This window comes from Nicotiana tabacum, chromosome 21 (assembly GCF_000715075.1).
Source record: "Nicotiana tabacum cultivar K326 chromosome 21, ASM71507v2, whole genome shotgun sequence".
Taxonomy (NCBI): domain Eukaryota; kingdom Viridiplantae; phylum Streptophyta; class Magnoliopsida; order Solanales; family Solanaceae; genus Nicotiana; species Nicotiana tabacum.
In genome coordinates this window covers 3182800-3203147 of record NC_134100.1, presented here as the reverse complement: position 1 = coordinate 3203147, position 20348 = coordinate 3182800, and the positions used below count along the sequence as shown (strand labels likewise).

At 36.5% G+C, this 20348-nt stretch overlaps 1 protein-coding gene across 1 annotated transcript; it reads right to left on the bottom strand.

Annotated features, from left to right (window-relative positions):
- Positions 1 to 9336: 9336 nt before the first annotated feature.
- Positions 9337 to 15003, bottom strand: LOC107785606 (protein transport protein SEC23 G-like). Its single transcript, XM_016606949.2, has 2 exons — positions 14089 to 15003; positions 9337 to 11120 (listed from the first exon to the last, which is right to left on the bottom strand). The coding sequence occupies exons 1-2, from the start codon at positions 14755 to 14757 to the stop codon at positions 9465 to 9467; spliced, it is 2325 nt and encodes a 774-aa protein (XP_016462435.2). The 5' UTR covers positions 14758 to 15003; the 3' UTR covers positions 9337 to 9464.
- Between the last annotated feature and the right edge of the window lie 5345 nt (positions 15004 to 20348).

Genomic DNA, 20348 nt, shown 5'->3' with positions numbered 1-20348 from the left:
AAAACCTCCCAAAACTCTTTCCACTATCTTTATACTATCCTTTCCCATATCATTCCACCACATGTGGAGTTGCGAAGGGACCTCGCTACACACTGAGAATGGTTCATTTTGACTTGTGCTCATCCTGCACATTTATTATAGTGATTAAAGAAGGAAAAACTTTTATTTGACTTAAAAACTATCTTTATTCTAAAGAAATATTTTTTGGATTTTAATATTTTTTTTTTTTGAAAAATCTTTTAAGGAGAAAGGAAATATTTTTGAACTAATATTCTGAATTTATGAAAGAAATACTACAGAAAAAAATATTTTTGAATTTTATTTTGAATATCTTTTAAACAAATAATTGGGATTTTGAGATTAAAAGGAAATATTTTTTTTTAAAAAAAAAATTGAGGTCTAAAAGAAAAACTTTCTAAAGAAGTGAGTAATGTTAAATATTTTTGGATTTTTTTTTTTGAATACAGTGAGCCGAAACCAAAGAGGTTATCCTCTGATCTCACATCCGGTGAGAATCAGACCCGCGTAGTTCAGGCTATAAACTAACTAATTTTTGAAAACAAACAAATTTTTTCCTTTTTCTTTTATAGCAAAATAAACTATTTTCCTTTTTCATATTTTTTTTTTGAAAATAAAGCAAATTAAAATAAAAGACTTATTCCTACACACTTTCTGCTTTCTAGGCAAACAAACAATTCTAAAAGTAAAAATATATATGTTTTTTTTAAAAAAAATTCGGCAGCATTTCGACAGTACTTGGACACTGATTTTTCTAAATTAATCATCTAACTTTCCACTTGCTATTTTTATTTTATTTTATTCTTTACACTCCCGAGACTCAGAAGCCGGTCAACATGCAAGACCGAGCAAATAAATGCACATAAAACAAATAAGATGCATCAGGATGGTCATTTTCATATTTGGTGCACCTGTCCTAGACAGACCCAACCCCTGTGTTGAGCCTCCAAAGTCAGATGCACGTGATGCAAACAAACGTTCCTACTAGGGATCCGGCATGTGGCTGAGTTATTCTAGGTTCAGAACTTGGGTGTTTGTTCTAGACCTGGCTTACCCGAGCGGACAGCTCGAGCCGAGGGGGAGGCAGCGTACCGGGAATACAGAAGTTTCACCGGCTTTGCAACTTATCCAACCTCGTTCTAAATAGGGAATTTAGACACTATACAGAAAAGAAGTCACACGAAGTGCACCCTTCTTCATGATTTAGAAGACTCAGAGAGGAGATGGGTTTCGGCACAGCTTATATACAGTTCACATAAAATCAAAGCGGTAAAAGCAGTTAATTAGCACATTAAGCACAGATCATGTAACAAAATCAAACGAAGCCAAATACAACAATTATTCCAAGCTCGAATTCTGAACCCTGAACCAGAGATTCTGGGTTCCAATTCCCCAGCAGAGTCGCCAGAGCTGTCACACCTCCTTTTTCCGCCCCCGCGAGGGTACAAGGAGTTTTTTCCAATTAAAGGACAGTCGAAACGGGATTGGTTTAATTATTTCAGAGTCGCCACTTGGGAGATTTAGGGTGTCCCAAGTCACCAATTTTAATCCCGAATCGAGGAAAAGAATGACTCTATATTACAGTCTGCGTACCAGAAATCCGGATAAGGAATTCTGTTAACCCGGGAGAAGGTGTTAGGCATTCCCGAGTTCCATGGTTCTAGCACGGTCGCTCAACTGTTATATTCGGCTTATTTATCTGATTTTTAATACAATTATGAACCATGTGCAAATTTTATCTTTTACCGCTTTATTATCATTATTTTTTAGGAATGTGAACATCGCTTAAAACATATCTTTGGACTGTGTCACATGAAATGCACCCACAATCCGAAACATATTTTATTTGATGTTTTAGGATTTAGATTTGGGTCGCATGAAATGCGCATCCGAGTTTAAGAAGGTAAAATTAATTAAATCGCGCCTAAAGAGTCTAGCGCGTCATTATCTTTGGGGAAGGAAGTGAAATTCACTAAACAATCCATCCCAAATTCTAAGTAATTTTTTTTAAATAATTAAATAAATAAATGAGATTGGAGAATCCTGTAAATTTGTATTATTTACATCTATTTATTTTTAGCGAAATCCTTCCTTATTTTAAGAATATCCCTTAATAACTACCTTTTATTATTACCAAGTTTATCTATAAATATAAAATCAATATCTACATTCTTGAAAATAACATATTAAATAGAAGAGAAAAACAAATATTAACAGAAAGTAATAAAATTATAATCATAAATACAACATGGAATTGTCGAAAAATAAAATAAAAAAATTATCCCATAGTTGGATTAAAATTCAAATTGTTAGTAAGACTTAAGCTTATTGAAACTAATTATTTATAAATACTGAAAATTGAAAGAAAGAAAAAAAAACTTAATTACTAAACCATATTTCTAAAAAATTTAAACAATTTAACCTTAACTAACTTTGTTTTAATTCACATCATGTCCTAATACTTGTTCGCAAACTAATTCATGTTTTAACTGAAATTGACTACATGATTCCGATTAACTTATCGTTGAAGAAAAACCTTATGAATAAGGAATTTAGTTAATTTTTGCCAAACTGATTCAATAACGCTATTTTTACGTTATTTCTTCTATTTTTTTTATTAAACAGTTTTAATTAATAATCAGGCTTAAATATATTTCCTAATAATCTGGTTAAGTCATTATTTAATATGTCGCTATAATATGCCTAGTTATGCCAAGGACAGTGATTACAGAATAATAATACATGAATAACCTAAATACAATACAAAAAATTAAATTAAACTAAATTAAAAATTTAACACTCCATTCTTCATTTCAGCTTACAAAATGCCAAAATTATAGTTGTGTACCTGATATTGTCAATATAAGAAGAAGAAAGTCAGCAACGTAATACGTAACACAGCAACAACAACAATAACCAGCAATAACCAGTCAACGAAAATCCCAGTGACAGCTTTGAAAAATTCAAAATAAAATCCAGGAATGCCGAAAATAATGGACAGAAACCAAGAGAAATTTTCAGATTTTTGAAAGGCTAGTTAATCTTCAACCCTTAATTTCTACACCTGTATACTAGAATATTTATCAGGTGTATACTACTTTCTCTTCTAATTTTCAACTTTATTTATTTATTTTTTCTTTGTATGTTTTTCTTTTCTTGAGAGTTTCAATGTTTTTTTCGGAATAAATGTTCAGCTCTTTTTTTTTCTCTAATCTCTCTTTTTTTTCTGTCTCTGATTTTTTCAGACCTCTCTATATATAATCCCCACCCTTTAATCAATTAAAATCAATCCCTTTCTCTACCAAACCCATTATCTTCCCACTCATCCCCATTACATTAAATAAATATAACACCACCCCATTATATTTTGTCCCCCATGCTTCATTTAAAATAATGCAAGATTCCCCTTTAAATTAAATCTTGTCCCCCCTTTTATATTAAATAATCATATCACAACCCACCCCATTTCATTTTGTCCCCCATGCTTCAAATAAACAATTACAAAATGTACAATTCCTAAACTACCCCTTCCGACCTTACTGAAATTACCAAACTACCCCTAAACGTATTACAAATTTAACAAACTACCCATCAGCTGTAACACATCAATTAATCAAACTTAACCAAAATATAGACAATATGATCAATTTCTAACAATGTTCAAACAACAATATGAACACGGATGAACATCATAACAACAATATCACATGAACATGATTTTAACAACATTTCAACAACAAATCACATGAACACAAATTGAACAACCAAGAACAACTAAAATTTGATTGAACAATATTTTAGCAACAAACAATCCTATTTTCGGATTCAACACCAACAACAAACAAAGTATGAAGATTTCTAAATTCAATCATATTGAACTTAAAATCAACTCTAACAACATTACAACAAACAATTCTTATATTAAACTTTAAACAAGATTATGAGAACAATTCAAGAAATAATCATAAATGGTAATCAAGGAATCAAACTATACACATTTCGGATTCAAAATCAAACGGATTCAAAATCAAACAAACATAATATGAACATGAATTAAATCTAAAAATAAAAACGACGGATTCAAATGACTAAAACCAACATACTTTCCTTATTACAACTAAATTCTTTTAGGCAAATGACAAAACAAAAACTAAGAAGAAACAATTATGAATTTAAACTTGAACTTAACAATATTAACAATTTCCGGAAAATATATCAAATACATGAAATAAATTGAAGAAACAATTAATTAAATTTCAATTTGAATCTAACAAATATTAAAACTAACAAATATTTATCTAAACAATAATACAAACATGAAATAAACATGAAAAACAACTAATTAACTTCCATTTGAAATCTGAAAATTAATTTAACAAAACACATGAACAAAGTAAAAATTAATTCAAACGATAAACAAAACAAACATTTGTTGATTTTAGATTCAAGAAATATCAAAACAAAATACGGACAAAATAAAATTCAAAAACTACTAACCGGACTGAAACGAAAAGTGTATGCACTGACTCGACGAACTTCGACCAAAGCTCGACCACACGACGATGAACGAATCTAAGAAGCAAGCTGATGCAACGCCGACTTAAGGGTGCGGGCAGCAACGAACAAAACAAAAGCAGCTGGGGGGTGCGTTTGGTTTTGTACGCGAAGCAGAAGGAAGAAGATGAGGGTGAGGCAACAACGTCCAGCAACAACCATGGCGAAGAAGAACGCAACAGCATTCTGGCCGCGTAAATGGTGGACGCGCAGCAGAAGCGACGACGAAGCAGCTGGGGGTTCGTTTGGTTTGTTCGCGTGAAAAAGATGAAGGCAGCAACGGAAGCAGATGGGTCAGTAGGTTGATGGCGAAGCAATAGCGCAACAGCAGCTCGGAGGAAGATAAGAATGGAGCATCTACACGGGGAGGAGGAAAGCAGCCATTGACGTCGAGCTCAAGCTCGAGCTTGACGCCGGACGATGAAGATGAAGCAGAAACAGTCGCGTGGTCGCCTGGGCTGCTCATGGTCGAAGACTAAGTAGCTGCGACTTTGGTGATGGTGAAGCCGAAGGCAGCGGGGTGGGTCATCGACGGGAAGCTGGGCAGCCATGGTTGCTCGTTGACGATGGGTTGTTCGACTACTAGCAAAGGGTGGTCGATGGAGGGGTTGTGCGCGGGTGTGAAGGTGAGTAGCCATGGTTGGCTATGGCAGCCATTGGAGCTTGAAGTTTTGAGGAAGAAGAAAGAGAATAGGGGGGGATGCTTTAGGCATTTCTTAGGGTTTTCTTAATTTTTTTTTGTTTTTCTTTGTTTTATTTTTTGAAATGCAAGATAATAGGGTGTTGGGTTATGGACCGGGTTGACCCAGTTTGAAATGGACTGGGTCGTAGGGAAGATTGGGCCATTTTTGGGCCTGTTGCTTGAAATTGAAGAAGAGGCCCAATTCCGACTTTCTTTATATTTTCGCTCTCTTTTCTTCTTTTATTTATCTAAAACTAAATTATAAAAATACTTAAACTATTATTAAGAACTAAATTAAGTTATAAAAGCGCAAATTAACTCCCAATAACAATTAACGCACAATTAAGTATTAATTAAGCATAAAATTGTATATTTGGACATTAAATGCTAAAAATGCAAACGATGCCTATTTTTGTAATTTTTTTATTTTTGTAAAACAAATTTAATTATTATCAATTATAGATTTAAATCCTACATGCAAAATGCGACATATTTTTGTATTTTTTATTAATTTAACAAATAAACACGCACAGACAACTACAAATAATTATTCAAAATATCACAAAATTGCACACCAAAGAAAAATCATTTTATTTTTGAATTTTTGGGAGTAATTCTCATATAGGGCAAAAATCACGTGCTTACACCAACAAGGAGGTGTCCTACTCGCATCTGAAGGTGTTCGGTTGCAGAGCTTTTGCACATGTACCAAAAGAGCAGAGAACAAAGCTGGATGATAAATCTGTTTCTTGCACATTTATCGGATATGGAGATGAAGAGTTCGGGTACAGACTGTGGGATCCTGTAAAGAAGAAGGTCATCAGAAGCAGAGATGTAGTCTTCCGAGAAAGTGAAGTTGGAACTGCTGCTGATATGTTAGAAAAGGCGAAGAATGGTATACTTCCTAACTTTGTTACTATTCCTTCTACTTCTAACAATCCCACAAGTGTAGAAAGTACAACCAACGAGGTTGCCGAGCAGGTGGAGCAACCTGGTGAGGTTATTGAGCAGGGGAGCAACTTGATGAAGGTGTAGAGGAAGTGGAGCACCCCACTCAGGGAGAAGAACAACCTCAACCTCTGAGGAGATCAGAGAGGCCAAGGGTAGAGTCATGCAGGTACCCTTCCACAGAGTATGTCCTCATCAGTGATGAGGGGGAGCCAGAAAGTCTTAAGGAGGTGTTGTCCCATCCAGAAAAGAACCAGTGGATGAAAGCTATGCAAGAAGAGATGGAATCTCTACAGAAAAATGGCACATACAAGCTGGTTGAACTTCCAAAGGGTAAAAGACCACTCAAATGCAAATGGGTCTTTAAACTCAAGAAAGATGGAAATGGCAAGCTGGTCAGATACAAAGCTCGATTGGTGGTTAAAGGCTTCGAACAAAAGAAAGGTATTGATTTTGACGAAATTTTCTCACCTGTTGTCAAAATGACTTCTATTCGAACAATTTTGAGCTTAGCAGCTAGCCTAGATCTTGAAGTGGAGCAGTTGGATGTGAAAACTGCATTTCTTCATGGAGATTTATATGGAGCAGCCAAAAGGATTTGAAGTAGCTGGAAAGAAACACATGGTGTGCAAATTGAATAAGAGTCTTTATGGATTGAAGCAGGCACCAAGGCAGTGGTACATGAAGTTTGACTCATTCATGAAAAGTCAAACATACCTAAAGACCTATTCTGATCCATGTGTATACTTCAAAAGATTTTCTGAGAATAACTTTATTATATTGTTGTTGTATGTGGATGACATGTTAATTGTAGGAAAAGACAAGGGGTTGATAGCAAAGTTGAAAGGAGATCTGTCCAAGTCATTTGATATGAAGGACTTGGGCCCAGCACAACAAATTCTAGGGATGAAGATAGTTCGAGAGAGAACAAGTAGAAAGTTGTGGCTATCTCAGGAGAAGTACATTGAACGTGTACTAGAACGCTTCAACATGAAGAATGCTAAGCCAGTCAGTACACCTCTTGCTGGTCATCTAAAGTTGAGTAAGAAGATGTGTCCTACAACAGTGGAGGAGAAAGGGAACATGGCTAAAGTTCATTATTCTTCAGCAGTCGGAAGCTTGATGTATGCAATGGTATGTACTAGACCTGATATTGCTCACGCAGTTGGTGTTGTCAGCAGGTTTCTTGAAAATCCTGGAAAGGAACATTGGGAAGCAGTCAAGTGGATACTCAGGTACCTGAGAGGTACCACGGGAGATTGTTTGTGCTTTGGAGGATCTGATCCAATCCTGAAGGGCTATACAGATGCTGATATGGCGGGTGACATTGACAACAGAAAATCCACTACTGGATATTTGTTTACATTTTCAGGGGGAGCTATATCATGGCAGTCTAAGTTGCAGAAGTGCGTTGCACTTTCAACAACTGAAGCAGAGTACATTGCCGCTACAGAAACTGGCAAGGAGATGATATGGCTCAAGCGATTCCTTCAAGAGCTTGGATTGCATCAGAAGGAGTATGTCGTCTATTGTGACAGTCAAAGTGCAATAGACCTTAGCAAGAACTCTATGTACCATGCAAGGACCAAACACATTGATGTGAGATATCATTGGATTCGAGAAATGGTAGATGATGAATCTCTAAAAGTCTTGAAGATTTCTACAAATGAGAATCCCGCAGATATGCTGACCAAGGTGGTACCAAGGAACAAGTTCGAGCTATGCAAAGAACTTGTCGGCATGCACTCAAACTAGAAGACAGTGCTACCTCCTCTGGATGAATGAGACTGGAGGGGAGATTGATGATGTCCATCTCATTGAAGAAGTATTAGGCATGTGCCTAATAAGAGTTTTCTTTGGTTTGGTAGCCAACCTTGTTGACTTGGTCTGGTTGGTAGCCAACCTTGTTGAATTAGTTTGGTTTGGTAGCCAATCTTGTTGAATTTCTTTGGTTTGGTGGCCAACTTTGTTGAATTGTGAAAAGTGTGTGTAAATTGTCAAATATTGTAGGCTTTAGAGGGTGAAGCTTTGGCTATAAAAGGAGAGCTTCAACTCTCATTTCTTCACACCAACAAAGAGAGAAAGAAAGAGTGATGTTTCACAGACAAGGTATAAGAAAATAGTCTGTGAGAAAAATAGAGAGTGAGCGATATTGTGTGAGGTGGGAATATCAAAAGAGGGTTATTTCTTTTGAGTGTTGTAGTGGTCTTTGGAGTATTTATCTCCGACCTACAAAGTGTAAAATTCCTTACTATAGTGATATCAGTTGCTCCTCTCGGGATCGTGGTTTTTTCCCTTATTCAGAAGGGTTTTCCACGTAAAAATCTTGGTGTCATTGTTACTCTTTTATTCTTGTTAATTACTGTATCTCGGTGCTACATTATTATTCCGCTTTATTACCGTGAATATAATTTTGGTAAGGGGTTTATTCCACTATCTCCGTGATTCGAGGGCTAGAACAGCGTGTTTCTCGAACGTAGGATGTTGCGGGCTTTCATGGATTTATTTGATATCCATGAAGTATGTTGTGGATCTTCTTGAAGTATTTGATCATCAAGAATTATCCGGCCACTTCTTGATCTCTTTGTGAATATCCGGTGAGTTTATGGGAATTTCGAGATGATTTCCATTTTTGAGATATTTTTTAAAGGATTATGTAACCCTTTTTATAGGAGTGACCTAGGGTTTTGGTAGAGTAGCCTCCAAACAACAACCTACATTAATGCTCGACTAATCTGGATTCGTGTCGTATAAGGGGAAGATTATTTGGAGTTGACATACAACGTAACAGAACTTTACAACACTGACTAGGGTTTGGTAGAGTAGCCTCCAAGCAACAACCTACATTAATGCTCGACTAATCTGGATTCGTGCCGTATAAGGGGAGGATTATTTGGAGTTGACATACAACGTAACAGAACTTTACAACACTAAATATACTACTCCCTCCGTTCCAATTTATGACGGTGTTTAACTTGACAGGGATCTCTCCCTCTTCCCCTCTTCTATTACTCCCTCTGTCCCAAATGTTTGTGTGGCCAAGAAAATTTTAGGTCCCCTACTATGGTTTATGAGAAAAACTATTATGATATTAGAACTTCTCGTACGCAAGGCAGCGGGAAATGCTACTTTCCTTTTCACCAAAAGAAAAAAAAAATCAAAATGCCGAAGATACATTTTACATTGGTTCTAACTTCTAATGTACAACATTGCTTCTGTATAACTACTTGAACAACTAACTATCTCTATACAACACTCAAAATCAACCCTGCACTGCTAAAGCTTGCAAGTGCTCAATAAAAACTTGTAGACTCAGTTCGTCCGTAAATATAAGCTCTTTGCCTTCTGTGTATGTTGAGTTGTGTGTAACCGATGGATTCAACTTGGCAAGGAGAAACCTAGCCTGACTACTATGTTGCTCACATTTTATCAGCTTTGGCACAGGAATCCTTTCCGAAACCAGTTGCTCTGCATCAATCTCTGGAGCTTCTAATAGCTTGCGGAAACTGTCGTGGCTTGGATCCTTCTCATAGCCAAGTTTACGCCATTGTACAATCTTAGAGCCATAATGAATAACCACATAGAAGTAGGAGTCAAAGAGCAAGATAACATCCGGAGAGACGGAGCAGATGTCCAAAAGAACTGGAATAGGGGGACCCTCGAATGAATACTGGAAAAGGGTTGGCTGGACCATAATAAGTGAGCCAACTACCCCCTCACGGTTCAACAACAGCCGGAAAAAAGCAGTCTCGTCTGGAGTGCTGTTGAAGACATCAATAAACTGAGACCTCCTTAAATAATACATGAACTGTGGGAAAAGGGATAAATTAGTTGCAAGACGGAATGATGAGGGGTCTTCCTGGATATAATCCCCATACTTTGAAGCAAAACGTATCAAACATTTATCTAGCCACCGCACAACATCTTGAGAAAAATTGCTCTCTGCTCTATGAATGGCAAGCCTAGCCATCACTGAAGCTGCTGCTTCTTGATCAAAGCCAGCAGCAATTTCCGGAGAGTGGTTCCCAACCCACCTTCTTGCAGCAGTGGTCACCCTCTTTCGAATTCCCGTGTTTCCATATCTATAGTGTGTTATGAACTGTATGAAAAATGCAGAGCTAGGCTGGGCTTTCTGTTCATCCCCTACTTCAAAAAAGAAGGCAATGCACGTTTTGTTAGTAAGTGCCCCCAATTTCCACGTATAGGTACCTCCCTCGCCAATTTCCTTGTGACTGGCTGAACCATTCTTCTTCTGCAGAGAAACACATGGACCAAGAGCCCCACAAATTTTAACATCCTTTGTTGTTACTATCTCTATAGTTGCATCAAGGCACATTTTCAAATTACCAGCCTCGTCATGGCTAAATATGTGACGTAAACACTTTCTGAACTGGTCCGAGTCAAATGACTCTGTTAACATCATGAACCCTCCTGAGCTTTCAACTGAAGCTCTAAGCTCAGCTGCTCCAACTTGATCCAATGAACAAGCAAAGAGATCAAGTGCAATGGATGAATTAGACAATCTTCTTGATATCTGCTTATAGAATTCACTGGACTTCTTGTAGTAAGCAGCATGACCATTACCGATGTCTCGATGATTTCTAATGGCATTGCCAAGCTCAGAGCTTACGATCATCCCTGGGCCAATTGTTGCTGGCCCTGAGGTAAAGATCATGATACGTGAACCTGCAGAGACCAAGCATCCTTCTAGTAGTCCGACAGCAACTGATACTGCTACTCCAGTAGCTCGAAAAGGTCTATGCCCTTGCATAACCTGTGCTGATGATTGTATATCTTCAATTGCTGATGTGATGCTGAACTCCCCTTCTGATAGTGGTATTAGAAATCCCTGTTTTGGAGCCATAGGTACCTTTCCTGCTTGGTACTTCACATGATGAATTCCCAGGAGTTGCTTGGTCTGATGATACAGAAAAACAAAGGGAAAATGGTTAAAATTTAATGCACAACAAATTTCTAGAAATTGCGGTTTGGGCACTTATCTTCTTTGCAATTAATTCTATTTTTTTTTTGTGTGTGGGGGGGGGGGGAGGGGGGGTGCTTGAAGCTGACAATTTAAAGCTATTACTTTTTTTTATGGTTCAGATATTGATCAGAAAAATTGGTTATCCACGACTAACCGCTCCAAAGCCCTTTAATTATTGTGAGCTTAGGCAACATACAATTAAACTAAGAATTTTTGGCATCTAATGCCTTGAACTACATAACCCCTTTTTTTACAAGTATAATTTAATTGATAATGGTAAAGACGTGCATGAGAGGTATACCAAAAAGTAAAGAATCTACCGTAGATATGTTTCTCTTCAAAAGACATACAATCTTCTATACAAATAGGAACCTCATGGTTGCACGAAAGGTCTTTTTTTTACCAGGAGCAGGAGGCTATTCCTCGTGTACAGAATCAAGCTTTTTCCCTTCAAAAGTTCTCCTATTTCTTTCTATTCATACTACCAACATAACTTCTAATAGTGCATCCTTCACCCATACCCGGCATAACCCATTGTATTTCGAACCATCTTAAAAGCTCCACCACAAACGTGATGCTACCTCGAACCATCTTAAAAGCTCCACCACAAACGTGATGCTACCTGGTAATGCAGTAAGAGATTATACATGTCATCTCCAAATTGTTTGCACATGATGAAGCAATAGCTAGAATATGTAATCCTCCTCTTCCTCATGTTTTCGGCTGACATAATCACCCCTAGCCGTCAACCAAGCGAAGAAAATACATCTCAAAACTAACTAACCCCTTAAAATAACATTTTTTGGCAGCAAACCTTTGAACTTACAAACAAGAAGCAACTGTTCCATTGCATTAGTTTTCACTAAGCAGAATTAAGTCTAAGGGTGCAGTACGAATACTGTTTTCCTGTTTTGTTGTCTTTTTACTCAACTACGGACCAACATTGCTAAGCATCAATCTAGAACTTCAAATGCATTGTTTCTCCATCTTTTTTCCCATCATTCGGTTTTTATCTTTTTGTGCTTTCTCTTTATTTCTTCAACTCCTACTCTTGTTAGGCATTGCTTCTCTGGCCAATTCTTTTTGTCCCAATGAAGAAGAAGAAGGAAACAATCCCCACCACCACTACCACCACCAACCAACAAAATTACAAATATAAAAATAAGAGAAAAAGAAAAAAAATGGATAAGTTGCTGGAAAACAAGTTTTTGCTAGCCTCTGCAGGTGGGGTGTCCTGCTGGCTGTCAATAAAAGATGACTGGAAGAGATATGAAAAAGAATAAGGTGGCGCCAAGGAAGAGAAAGAGTTGTAGGGTAATAGTAAAGAGGATGTTGAAGGAGCATATACTCATTAAAGTAGGGTCGAAGTAACATAAATAAAGTGGGGGAAAGCAGAAAATAACAAGAAAGCACACGAAATGAAATTAGGCCTTGGGGTTAGGGAAAACTATGAGTAAGTAATTCTAAAGAAAAGAAGAGAAAAGAAAAAACATAAGAAAAAAGAAAGGGGAAAACTAATGAAGTAGCTGACTTGGTTCTCCAAAATGGTGAGCATGACAAGAAGAAGAGTAGAGAAACTGGAATCTCCAATAATTCTCTCAAAGTTGACATTGACTTTAGTTAAGAACTGTCGGAAGGGATTAGTTGCTACCTTTTAAATGTTTAGGTGGTTATATGTCATGAAAGATGGTGTATGGGGTAAGCTGCCAAATTTGCAACTGTTATAAGGAGCTCTGCAGCACTTTAATGTCCCAAAAGAATTTAATTATGTTAGGTACATATTCATTAGTTAGCACAAAGTTTTAGACTAGAATTAAGGCATAGATATGTTATACCGATGAGATCCCTAATCAAAATGACACCAATATAAAGTTGTAGAAGGAGAAGCTATAAATACATCTCAATCTAGTAAATGCATAGCCTTGTTGGCTACAAGGCTACCTAAGACACCAAAGCACTTCCTCTTAAGCTAACTACCTCTTGCGTGTCTCTCATCATAACATATATTCATTCCTTTCAAATTTGAATACCATTGTTTGACCATAAATTCTATGATCTGTTGATCAAATGCACTATACAAATTGGAGCAAACAGGCCCAGCTGACGATACTCGTTATAACGGCAAATATCATGTTCTGTATCGATAAAAAGTGAACCGTATATTCATCTGTAGAACCAGGAACTTCAAAATGGCAACCCTTCAACTTTCATTTGACACTTCTTTGCTGACAGAAAAAACAGATTAAAAAACCTAATGCGTAGAATTTCTTATTCTCCTTAAAAGTAGAGTGCACATCCCCACCATACCCAAAGGTTCCTCTTTTTTATTCTCTTTCACAAATTCCGAGAATCATAAAGGCTCATTCCTTGTATATTTCCCATTTCTTATTGAAAGAAATTATCAGCGTGTCCCCTACTTCATCAAGGTTCAATCAAAGAGCTACAACTCAGGCAAGCACGCAACATGCATAACAGCACTAATACAAAAAATTCTCTTGTTGCTTTCTGATGCATAAAACATTTGGGAAGCTTACACTTTTTAAATTGTGTTATTTTTGCTATAATACGTGATATGCTATATTTCATCAGTATTATGCGTTTCAAAAGTAGCTCACTATCGATAAATTGGATATATTAGTGAATTGAACCAGATAGTACATTGAACTGGATAACCCCATTAGCAAAGACTTGGATGATATTTCACATTCAGGATTTAAGTTCTATGCACTGACAATGTAAAGATTTTTTAAACCATCAAGTAAGATTAACCTACCATAATAGGTAACTCTTTCTTTCAAGCATGTATAATAACCTAATAAACAAAGTGTGAACTTGTTATAACCAATTATATTACAGTCTTTACATAGTCAGTGCATATAACTGAAATCCATTCACATTTTACCTGCTCAGAAGAAAGCTCACGCTCACCGTGGAACATCACAACCCTACAGCACTCTCCAAACCCGAGATCATGAACTCTAACCATTGAATCAAACACCACCAACCCAACCAATGCAGTTTCAGGCAATTGAGCAATAACATGAAGTAGCTCATTTTTCACCACCCTAAGCTCCTCATCACTAGTACAGGCATCAACCACAAACACAAATGCCGGGCCAAGCCCATAACCCGCCCAATCCAAGCTCGAAAATGAAGGCATTTTCGATAACATCGACACATTTCCAAAATTAGAGCTGGAATTCGGGTTTTGGGTCAAACCCTTTTTACCCAAGTGATATTCAACAGTACTATAAGTCGGAAAAAGCTCAGCTGGCACATTATTTTCGTTAATTCCGAGGTACGATCTCGGAAACGGGTTTTTCCGGTAACAAAACGGGCAATTCCAGATTCGCGACACGTAATCAACACGGGCGTAAGGGTTTAAAACGGCGCCGCATTGAGAGCAAATAACAGGATCGTAATTAAGTATAGGGAGCTCGTTAAATTGCATTAACGGATTGCACATAACTGATAAAGGGATAATTAGGGCAGAAGATTCGGATTTTGAAATTGGCCATGAATTCCATGACCACCGGAGACCTTCAATTGCCTCCAGTTCCACGAAATCCATGGGAAAATGAAATTAATTTAGGAATTTATTGAAATTTGAAGGAAAAATTTGGGATGATTAATTTACATCATTTAGGGTTTTTAGAGAGAGATTCCGTCGGACGGCCAACGGAGAAAGGAAAAAGGTGGGCCGCCGAGCGAAGGAATGAATTTAACGGGGAAAAGAAAGACTCTTCTGATAGTGAAAGTGTGTGAACACGTGATGAAGTCATGTGACACATGTTTTTTTGATTTGCACTGGGTGTCCGAGTATCTTCGAGCCCCGACTATTCCCGGAGGTGCACAGGCCCTCGGCAAGGAATTTCCCGCAAGTGCACCACGGTTAATTCAGGTTTTACCCAGTCCGATGACCCTCAGAAATTGTTTGCACCCAGTGGGTTTCGAACTTGACCTTGAAAGGGAGCAAACCCCAAGGCTCAAGTCAATTGCCACCAGGCCAACCCCTGAGGGTTTATGTGACACATGTTTTAGGACTAGATTTTAGGTAGTTTTATTTTTTTCTATGTTGTTCGAATCCTTTAAAAGTATTATCGAAAGGGGTTTATGCACTCCACTCGCTGTCTACTAAACGAGCGTTAGAGCGAGCGAGCGAAGCCCTCAATTTAGTGGCTTCCCTTACCCTCCTCTTTCATTTCCTCTTAAGCTTCCCCGGTTTGTGGGATTAATTGATTAGATACCCGAAACCCATAATCTTTCCTAGGAACAACTTATATAGTTTTTTATAACGATAATATATAATTTTTTATAATAATAATATTCAAATTAATTTATATATATCTCGACTAATTTCATCATCACCTATCAATACAAGTATATATTAATTACTTTTGAAGGATCCAACATTCTTTAAGAATCCGAGCAACATGAGTATCTTACTTGTGATTTTTTTGTCTTATTTGGACTCTTTAAAATATTAGTACGTTATTCGAATCCTTTAAAAATATTATTGGGTATATGCCGATACTTTTGGAGATGCTACTATGTATATATTGGTCGAATCATTAAAATGTCACTTAATATGTGTCAGTACTATTAAAGAATTCAACAAAAATATTACAAATATTTTTAAAACATTCAAGCAACATAGGTAAACTTCAAGTGAGAAATAATATTCAACTTACAAATTGGTATTTGTTTATGTGTTGGAGACAAATTTGAATTTTAACTTGAATTTGTTCTCTTTTTCACCTTATTAGGAGGACGATGGAACAATACAGGGATAAGAAGAAGGATCTCCACATGGTGTTTATCGATCTAGAGAAAGCGTACGACAAGGTTCCTAGGGAGGTCTTATGGAGATGCTTAGAGGCTAAAGGGGTCCCGATTGCCTACATTAGGGCGATTAAGGACATGTATGATGGAGCTAAGACTCGGGTTAGGACAGCAGGAGGCGATTCAGATTATTTTCCGATTATTACAGGATTGCATCAAGGGTCTGCGTTCAGCCCTTTCCTATTTGCCCTGGTGATGGATGCTATAACACATCATATTCAGGGGGAGGTGCCATGGTGCATGCTATTTGCTGATGACATAGTTCTAATCGACGAGACACGACGCGGCGTCAGCGAGAGGTTAGAGGTTTGGAGACACACCCTTGAGTCCAAAGGTTTCAGGTTGAGCAGGACGAAGACGGAATACCTTGAGTGCAAATTTGGGGCAGAGCCGACGGAAGCGGGAGTGGAAGTGAGGCTTGATTCTCAAGTCATCCCTAAGAGGGGTAGTTTCAAGTACCTGGGGTCGTTTATTCAGGGGTCCGGGGAGATCGACGAGGATGTCACACACCGTATAGGGGTGGGGTGGATGAAATGGAGGTTAGCGACGGGAGTCCTGTGTGACAAGAAAGTGCCACTGTTACTGAAAGGTAAATTTTATAGGGCAGTGGTTAGGCCTGCTATGTTGTATGGGACCGAGTGTTGGCCGGTGAAGATCTCACACATCCAGAGGATGAAAGTTGCAGAGATGAGGATGTTGAGGTGGATGTGCGGGCATACAAGGAAGGATAAGATTAGAAATGAAGATATTCGAGAGAAGGTGGGTGTGGCCCCCATGGAGGACAAGATGCGGGAAGCAAGACTCAGATGGTTCGGGCACATTCAGAGGAGGAACACTGATGCACCGGTGAGAAGGTGTGAACGACTGGCAGTGGTGGGTACGAGGAGAGGTAGGGGGAGACCTAAGAAGTATTGGGGAGAGGTGATCAGGCAGGATATGACGCGACTTAGGGTTACTGAGGACACGGCCCTAAACAGGGAATTGTGGAGATCGAGCATTAAGGTGGTAGGTTAGGGAAATTGTGATGTCTTTGTTACAGCGCACTAGAGTGAGACTAGCCAGTTAGGAAGTAGTCTTAGGATGCTATTGATCAACTACTGATGATGGGCTTTATCTCCTGTGTATTAATACCTTACATCTTTCTCGTATTTCCTATATCTCTTATATTGTTGTTACTTTGTTTTTATGGTATTTATGTTATGTTATGGATTTTATGGTACTTTATGTTGTTTTATTATGAGTCTATTGATAGTACTAATATAGTGTCTCTTGTTGCCTCTTTGAGCCGAGGGTCTCCTGGAAACAGCCTCTCTGCCCCTCGGGGTAGAGGTAAGGTCTGCGTACATATTACCCTCCCCAGACCCCACTTGTGGGATTACACTGGGTTGTTGTTGTTGTTGTTGTTGTTTGTTGTTTGAAGATGCATCTCAAGTAAAAATATTGTCACTAACATTATTGAGTTAGGTTAAAGTAAAGAAAGAGAAAGATTCGAACTCTTGGTAAACAAAAGTTACTTGTATATGGTTGACTCAAGATTCATTGAACTACCATGTTCAAATTCTTCACTAGATCGTTTTTTTTAATGTTGTTATATTCCGTTGGAATTTTTGTTGTATCTTAGTTGTAGTGTAGTCGATTATTCGGAAAAACCAGCTAAGCATTATTAGCTTTATCAGCATTTGTTGTTTCACAACGAATCATTTTATGAATTTTCTTTTTATAATAGTTGTTTCGATAAGATCTATTTTTTTTTCAATTCACTAATCTTCAACTTTTGCAAACTTCATTTTTCTAAGAAATTACAATTTTCCAAACATGAAAAATACTTTAGAAACTTTTTTTCAACTTTATTTTCAAATTAATTTTTCTCACCTTTTTACTTTAATGGTTGTCCAAAAGTTATGCCGACAAATTTATTTTGGTGCTAATTAACAATTTCCAAATTAAAACATAGAGAAAATTTCCACCTTTCTAGTTTGTTAAGATTGTATTTACTTGTAACGCTCTATCACAATTGGCTTGGTCAGTCTTTATCGTTTTGCGATGAATCGTTTTATATTAAAATTTTTATTTTATTACAAGGACTTGCCATATAATTTTCAACTTTAATTGACAAATCTTCAACTTTTACATTTTTTTTTAAAGATACAACTTTCCAAACACAACACTACTTTACAAATGTTTTACCATTGTTGGATTTTCTCACCTCAACTCAATATTCAAAAAGTGTTTAGTATAGACTTGTGGTGCTAACCATTTCCAAGTTGAGCACTAGATATGATTCTCTCTATTTTATGAATTACATTTAAACCACTAAATTTGGATTTAACATATAGATCTCTACTAAACTCATCAAATTAAGGTTCATAGTCCAATCTTTTGTGAATGTTATTAAATTATATAAAATATTGACACAAAATAATAATATCTCAAAAGAATAACCTAAATTTATCACACTCTTGTGAAACACTAATATCATTACGTAAATTTGATCATGTATAATAACTCCATTAGTTAGATTTGATTTATAGCACACGTGTGGGGATGTGAAAGTTGTCTTCATGTGACCTATAAGTTACGAGTTCGAGTCGTGAATCCACCATTGATGCTTGTGTCGGGGGAGATTGCCTACATCACACCCCTTAGGATGTAACCTTTCACCAAACCCTGTGTGAGCGCGAGATATTTCATACACCGGATTGTCCTTTTGTGTGTTGGGATATGAAAATTGTGTAAATAAGAAGCACGTAGGAAAGCCATAAAATAAAATGTAAACAATAAATAATAATAAATTCATTTCTTACGCCACATCAACATTTAAAAGAAACATACTAAACTTTATTTAGATTCATAATATCGAAATTTCCATTTAAAGACTCAACCAATTGGATGGCATGGCTGAAGACTTTGTTGCATTCATTTCGGGTACAAATTTAGGATTTATTATACCTATCTTTGATTGTAACTCATCAATTTTCTAAGTCAAATCTTTTTCAAGTTCGTCAATCTCTTGCTTCAGTTTCTCAAATTTTTCCAAATTAGTAGGCTTGAAAATTTTCAATGTAGATTCTCTTTTTTCCTCCTCATTTATTGCCTTCTTTTTCTTCTTTTTCATTATATCATTTTCTTCACAACCTCCAGCTTTTTCATGTGCCATCTTACGGCTTGACATGCGGTAAATTGGTTGATTTACTTGGGAAAATCGCTCGACGACCGATTCTACATTCGGATTACCAAAGAAAAACGGTTCAACGGTAATTGAAAAAATTATAATTGCTATATCAATTCCACATAAGGTGGAAAGATCCATCGCTCTTTTACTAAGAGCTTTTTGCTTATTGGAAAGTGCTACCTTCTCAGCACGCTTATCTTTGAGAAATTTCTTCTCGGATTTGCTTTTCATTTGAGATGTCATTCTTGCCATGATTACACAACAAGATATGACAGGATACACGTTTTAATACAGACTCGAGGAGAAACCTTCAAATTTATAGCGCAACCTCAGCTTCCAAGTTTTGCTAGTTACAAAGACCTACCCGGTAATTTAATAAGATTAATTTCTCTCCTCTACTTTATTAATTTAACTAAAATGCCTAACTTTTGGAAGATAGTATATGTGATTATGACATTATTAAGTAATTGATATTAAAAACAAAAAATAGAAAATAATTCCACAAATAGATTATTTTTCATGCTGAAAATGGAGAAAGACGTTCAATATATTATTTACTCAAATTTGTAAGGAGCATTAAAGAGTAGTAATAAAGTAAGAGTGTCCAATTTTTATCCCTCTAGTATGATCGAAATGATAAAAAAAAAAGGAACTTTAATCTTATATTATTTTCTACTTTGTTACAAATTTAATGAAACTTACACTTTATTTTTATGTATCTTTAATTTATTATAAAAAAATAGTAAAATAGCAGTTACCAATGAATAAAATTAGAAAGAAACAATTATTGCATGGAATTGGTGATATTTGCAACCAAAAAAAAGGAAAAAGAAAAACTTAAAAGAAAGGGGAGGTCAATATATTTTAAAAAATAAAGGGGAGGTAAGTGTAATTGCATAAAGTTATAAGGGAAACAACAAGTAAGGAAAAGTTTGCAACTAACAAGTACTGTAGATTACCTTAATCTTCTTCCTTTGAATTGATTGCTAAAGATTTCCTTAATTTTATTTTAAAAAGAGTGAAAAAATAAAATAATAGATATTTTTAATTAATGTCATTTAACCACTTACTAATATTCTTTTCCTTGATGCTAATTGCTTTTTCATTTGGATTTGAAATTTTGAATGGGCAAATCCTTCATCTGCAAC